The sequence below is a fragment of the Callorhinchus milii genome, unplaced genomic scaffold, assembly GCF_018977255.1.
Source record: "Callorhinchus milii isolate IMCB2004 unplaced genomic scaffold, IMCB_Cmil_1.0 Scaffold5, whole genome shotgun sequence".
Classification (NCBI taxonomy): domain Eukaryota; kingdom Metazoa; phylum Chordata; class Chondrichthyes; order Chimaeriformes; family Callorhinchidae; genus Callorhinchus; species Callorhinchus milii.
Genome location: NW_024704746.1, coordinates 49,724,058 through 49,730,672, shown reverse-complemented (window position 1 = coordinate 49,730,672; position 6,615 = coordinate 49,724,058). Strand labels below are relative to the sequence as shown.

The window sequence follows — 6,615 nt, the reverse complement described above, 5'->3', positions numbered from 1 at the left end:
TTGGTGACCATTGTTTGGATTATCCCCTTTCACACACACACACACAAATTCTTAACTACCGCCTGGTGTGGAGTGTGGAAGTCGTTTGGTTATGGGGGGGATGCGGAGGAACAGAACATGCAACCTGGGTGAAACAAATTTGGTCATGTGGAAACCTATCACCGTGTCTAAGAGGCCAAACCAGACTGAAAGTTCCACAAATGTATTTCACCAATACAAAGAAATTCCAGTGTTTGAAATGGAGGGACGCACTCTGCTTATTCAGACAGTATTAGGGGCAGTTTGGTGTTCCCAAAGTTTGGGATAACTGATGAATTTTAATCAGCTAAAACCATACAGCTTGCCATTGAGAGCATTATAATTGCCAAGCTTCTTGCTGCTTGTCCAGCTATGACAATCCAAACCATTTGGGGCTCTGGCTTGCAAATGTGAATATTCCCTGCTCTCCATTGGCACTGTGCACATCAAATAATCAGTCCCATAGAAATATTAATAATATAATAATCCTTCAATTTGATATCGTGCCTTATCACATCTTCGAGACGTCTCAAAGCGCTTCACAGAATTACAATAAATTGAATTGACTGTATATTTTGTGGGCGAAACGCGGCAGTCGAGCAGAGCAGTGCACCACAAACAGTCGTGGATTGAGTGACCCAATTATTATTTTATTTTATTTGAAGGGATTATTACCTCTGGAAAAGCGATCTGCCAATCAACTAACAACCTACTTACTGCTAGGTGAATAGAGGTGTGTGGAGTAAGGAAACGTGCCCTGCTAGGAATTGAACCCAGGTCCTGTTACTTGCTACAGGACTCTAAATGTTTAAATACAATGAGCAGATCAGGGTAGAGGAAGTGCAGCTCCCTCTAATAGTAAAAAAAAAGGTGACGATCACTGGAGAAGGGGGGAGTAGAGAGAAAAATGCTATTGTAAAAACTGGCTGAAGTGTCACTTCTGATCTGAACATCATGATGAGCACTGACCTGCAGTTCCCCATATTAATCACTAGTTGAGTTACACTGCAATGCAACAGGCTTCCCTCTCTCTCAAATGGATTTTTAAAAAAATATTGCAAGCAATTATTTTGAATTATAGATAAAACAAATCCCCTGCCCCCTCTTTTCTCACGTCGCTGACCTGAAATTTTATACCTCTTGTTTTTCTCTTGGACATAACAAAGAGCCCAGTTTGCCTTTTTGTGTTGAAATCAGGTATTGACCACGTTAACCACAAGATGGCAGTCACACTGTGGTGCACTGCAATTCCATAGGCATCCCCACCCACTCATCCCTTCTGCAATTCCAATGGTGCCACCTGGCTTCTGTGGTTGCTGAGCGTTAGATTTTAAACTGCAGCACATGGAGACTATGTTTCCCTCCCTGCCCTTGGCCTTCACACAAATCGGAGTTGGGTTCAATTGCATTTGCAAACTGAATCCGGCACTGATGCCCAGTCCATCCGAAGCCCCTTTGCCTTATGGCGCTCCACTTAGTAAAAAGGGAGTTGGGGACGATGAACCTTGTGATGTTGCCCCTATGATCTGTGTGCTTGACTGTGAATTATTCCTCCGAAGAGCTTCATCATAAACCATGAGCAGGAGCAAATAACCCAGCTGTGGGAGAGTCGTTTGAAAACCGATCTCTCTTCAGACACACGTGCTATCTCCCTGACAACTCTCTGTTAAATCTCTCCACCTCTACTCAGCTAACTCGAGTCTGCTGCTGCATAACTACCCTCGACGCTACACCATGTGTGGCCGAGGCTTGTCTGGAACTTCTTCCTCTATCCCTCCATCTTGATCCCCTCTTTATCTGTCTTTAAATCCCACCGATAAACCATCTCTTCGCCTCTGCCTGTGGTCACCTGCTACCGCTCCCTTGCTCATCTTTGTGAAGCTCTCCGAGGCATTATCCTTCATGAAGTGCACTGTATAAACCTAAGCTGTTGGTGTCATACAGTCTCTGCTTTTTCCTGCCAGTTGTTGCTGCCCTGTGAGGAGGGAGCAATGCCACTGAATACCACCTTGATCTGTCAGAAGCGTGAAGCCATCCTAACCCTTCCTGTAAGTCTGTAAGGCACTACAAAGGGAAAATGTTAAACTAAGCCTATAACAAGGAGCTCTGTGTTGAGACCACACAAGGCAACATCAACACAAGTGCTATACACACACACACACACCATGGCAGTCACATCTCACATGCCTGAAGAGTAAAAGTAGGTTGAAATCACCATTGTGCAATCACAAGAGGAATATCTATTGGTATATCATCGAATAAGGTTGCCTTAACACCCGTCCACGTTCCACACATATGGCTCCCCCTCTCTCCCGGCAACCTGCATCGCTGTTGCTTGCAGAGAGGAAAGGAAGATGTGTTCTTGAGGAACGAGAAACTAAACAAAGTCTGGGGTTTCTCCAAAGTTAAAAATAAAGTCGACTGTTTACAGTACGTTCACTGAACTTCATCAAAAAATCTTTGACAAAATTCTCAGCACAGCTTTCTGTGGATCATACAGCTGCGAGTCTTCAAAATATTTCGAGGGATTCGACTATTGCATACAGTCCTTCGTTGCACTCCACTCCTGACAAGTCTCTCCGATTTTGGTGCAGTTCTCCCGATTTGCTCTTTTTCATGTTTCACAATCTTTTTCTCGTTCACTATAAAAAGCACACGTAAAACAAAAGGTGTTTTACGAGTTGGGAAGTGAATCTTCCACAGGGCTCTGCTGCTGTGTCAGGTACCTGTCAGAGACAGGGCTCTGGACTGCCACGTCTGAACCATTCCCCCTGCTGACCTCCAGGCTTCTAAATGTAGGGGTACTGGTTCACCTTGGGGCTCAGTGGGTAGCTGGTGTAGACAGCTGAAGCTGGGGAAGCATTGATGTACGTCTGATGAGCAAACTGTGCTGGGTACTGGCTGGGGTGGATGGTGGGGGATGGCAGGACCCTGGGGCCCATGCTGACTGGCACTTGGTGGACGATGCCTCCGGGATGAGTGGTGTATGCCGTGTGCCTTGCGGAGCCCTGAGGAGCCACGAGGTGAGCGACGGTACCGTTGGGAGCCAGGGCAGCGGGTGTGGTGTAGGTGTACAGGTGAGGCTGGCCAGGGAGGTGGGCGGCAGCTGCCGCCAGGTGTGGATGCACAGCTGTATGAGAGGGGCTGTTGTGGGGGAAGGAGTAGGGGGCCTGGGCGATGGTGGGCGTGATGTAGGCTTGTTGCCGCCGGTGGCCGTGGCTACTGTTCCGCTCCTGGATTGTGGTGACGTGCTGCGGAGCCTGAAAGACAAGAGAGCAACAAAGTAATACCTCCCAGTCACTCACACAGCAACATAGTAATACACAGCGACATACTACATGCAGTAAAACAGTAACGCACAGCAACACAGTAAAACACAGCGACACACGCAACACAGTAACACATAGTAAAACAGTAACACATAGCCACACAGTAAAACAGTAACAGCAACACAGTAACACATAGCAACACAGTAACACCCAGTGACACAGTAAAACAGTAACATAGCGACACAGTAACACACAGCAAAACAGTGATACACAGTAACACAGACACAATAACACACCAGACACAGTAACACCTCCCAGTCACTCCCACACTCACGATTTGCAGGTGAGCTGATAAAAAAGTACAGATCACAAAATGACAATAGTTTGAATTTAGAAGGCCCTTTGGACTAACTAGCCTCAACCCTCCAGAATACCCAATGTACCATGCCCTCATCACAGCATTGAGCTGATTTTTAAATGAGTCTCGGGTCCTGGCCTCAACCACTGTTCAATCTGTTCTGGATCAAGACAAGCTTCCTGGTGTCTGTCCTGAAATTGTCCTTTACAACTCTAAACCTATGTCCTCTTCTACTGCCTTGGTGCTTTCTTAAAATGTTCTCCACCTCTATGAGGTCTCCTATGGTGTGCTGGATGTGGACACGTGGTCTCTTTATTAACAATAAGGACATGAATGATCCAATTATCAGACAAGTGTCAAAAGAGTGAGTAAGTGCTGTGAGCAGTTGTGTGAGGTGAATGCCCTGGAATGAAGAACATTCCCTTCTCCTAGCATGCAGTGACCTGCAGGCCCTGCTCTGTGTACCTGGCTGAGGTTGAGGGGCTGTTGTTGGAAGGAGTGAGTGGCGGTCCGCAGCTGCCGGTACGAAGCTGCTCCCGAGTAACTCCCTGTGGAGTGGCCCGCTCCTGATGTGGCTGAGCTGGAGGTTTTGGTCTTGAACCCGGAAAAATGGTGACTCAGTGTGTCTGGAAAGCAGAGACAAGTTAATGGCAAGTGAGACAAAAATAACTTTCACGTCAGGGGGGCATCTCAAAGCACTTCATGGGATTTACTGTAAAGGGTACTGATTGCATTTTGTAGACAAATACGGCAGCTGGTGGCCCACAGCAAAGTCCCACAAATAGACCTAAAGGAAGTGACCAATTTTACCTAGAGGATTTATCTAGGATACTGAGAAACTTCCATCACTTTTCCACTAGTGCCTTAGATCTTTAACAGGATCGTTAACTTTCAAATGAACAGGCAGAGACAGGACCTTGGTTTAACATCTCATCCAAAGCATAGCAATGCAGTGCTGCCCCAGTATTTTGTTGAAGTGTCAGCCTGGAGGATGGTTGAGACATCGAAAATCATTGCAAATAACAGTTAGAACTATAACAAACCTCTAGTGAGTTACAAACCCTGAGTCTGGGTCTGAGTCTTATCTGGTGCCACCTGGAATAGCAGAGACCAGTAACGATCACCTGTATTTATATAGCGCTCTCCACGCCAAGAGGCATCCCGGAGTGCTTAACAATGGCGGAGCCCGATGCTGAGCCAGGGGGAGGGGAAAGGTGACCATAGGCACGGTTGAAGAGGAAGGTCTTCAGGCACAACCTGAAAATGGGGAAAGAGGGGGAAAGGCTGAGGGATTGAGGAAGGAGTTCCATAGCTTCAGATGAGTTGAATTTTGTGAATGGAGGAGGGGAGACCGGCGAGGAGAGGATTTGAATAGTCCAGCCGAGAGGTGACAAAGGCGTGGACAAGAGTTTCGGCAGTTTGTGGAGTGAGGTATTGTCGAATCGGACAATGTGCCAGAGGTAAAGGAAAGCAATCCTGGTCAGGGACCGGATGTAGGGGAGGAAGAATAACTGGGGATCAAACCCAACGCCTAAATTGCGCACAGGTTCAGAGGGTTTTAAGGACAGAGCAGGTAGGTTGAGGAGGTTGGAACCGCAGGACAGAAGATGTTGAAGGGAGCCGAAGAGTATTGCTTCCGTCTTTTTGAGGTTTAACTGCAAGAAAGTTGTGCTCACCCAGGCGTTGATGTCTATCAGACAAGCTGACAGAACATCGAAGGACTAGGGGTCATAGCTGGAGGAGAAATAGAGTTATGTATCATCTGTATACAAGTGGAAGTTAACCTCGCGTTTGCGGCTGACATTATTGAGAGGGAGCATATAGATGAAGAATAGAAGGGGGCCAAGCATGGAGAGCCTTGGGGTACCCCGCAGGTGTCCGGGCGGGGGCGAAAAGAAAAATCATTTGTGGAAATGTAGTGCTGCCAGTTTGTAAGGTAGGACTCGAACCAAGCGAGTACGGTCCCATGAGGTAGATGATTGTGAAGTGGTGGAGGAGGATGGTGTGATCGACTGTGTCGAATGCGGAAGAGAGGTCCAGGAGGACGAGGAGGCAGAGAGAGTGATCACAGATAGAGATGACATCGTTTGTGACTTTCACAAGCACTGTCTTTGTATTGTGGGCAGGGCGGAAACCGGACTGGAGAGGTTCGAGTATGAAGGGGAGAGGTGTGCGCAAAGTTGGTTGGCAACAATGCATTCCAAAGCTTTGGCCAGGAAGGGCAGGTTTGAGATAGGGCAGTAGTGTCCGAGGTTGGGGGGATTGAGGGTAGGTTTTTCAAGGAGGGGTTTGATGAGGTTGGCTTTGAGGGGGAGTGCGACTGATCCTGAGGAGAGGGACTGATTAATGGTGTCTGCCAGCAGTGGGCAGAAGATGCAGATCTGGGTGGGGAGGGGGTTGAGGTATCAGGTGATGGGTTTCATTGCGGTGACAGAGGATGAGAGGGAGGAAGGAAAGATGGGGGCAAAGGAGTGTAGGATGGAGGCTGTGGTAGGAACCGGAGGGGGCGTGGGTGAAGGCGACAGAATGGGGCTGGTAGGGGACGTGGGGCAAGAGATTGAGGCTTCCAGGCGGATATTTTCTATTTTAGAGATAAGGAACTCCATGACCTCTTCACCCTTGGTGTTTGATGTAATGATTGATAGTGCTTGAGGGGGCGCATGGAGGAGGTGGTGGTTGGTGAAGAATAGGATTTTGGCGCTATCTTTGGCCTCCAGAATGATATTTGAATAGTGTGCAGTTTTTTCTTGCGAGAGGGAGCAAAGGTAGGTGTGAAGGTCCTTGAGCCACAGCTGGCAGTGAACCGTGAGGCTGGTTTTCTGCCATCTGCGCTTGAGCAACCAGGTTTGTGATTTTAGAGTGGAGATGGCTGTTGTACCAGGGGAGTGGGTGAGTTTGGAGACGGTCCTGGATTTCAAGCAGACAAGGGAGTTGATTGTGGAGGAGAGGCGATTGTGGAGCAGTTTGATG

At 47.9% G+C, this 6,615-nt stretch overlaps 1 protein-coding gene across 1 annotated transcript in view; it reads right to left on the bottom strand.

The window, feature by feature from the left end:
- Positions 1-771: 771 nt before the first annotated feature.
- The window catches only part of hipk2 (homeodomain interacting protein kinase 2), a 62,541-nt gene continuing 56,697 nt past the window's right edge, over positions 772-6,615 (bottom strand). Inside the window, exons 14-15 of the mRNA XM_042334824.1 lie at positions 4,111-4,271; positions 772-3,278 (exon numbers count right to left, since the gene is read on the bottom strand). Of these exons, the coding sequence (XP_042190758.1) occupies positions 2,808-3,278; positions 4,111-4,271 (632 nt within the window). The 3' untranslated portion in view covers positions 772-2,807. The remainder of the gene's footprint in view (positions 3,279-4,110; positions 4,272-6,615) is intronic.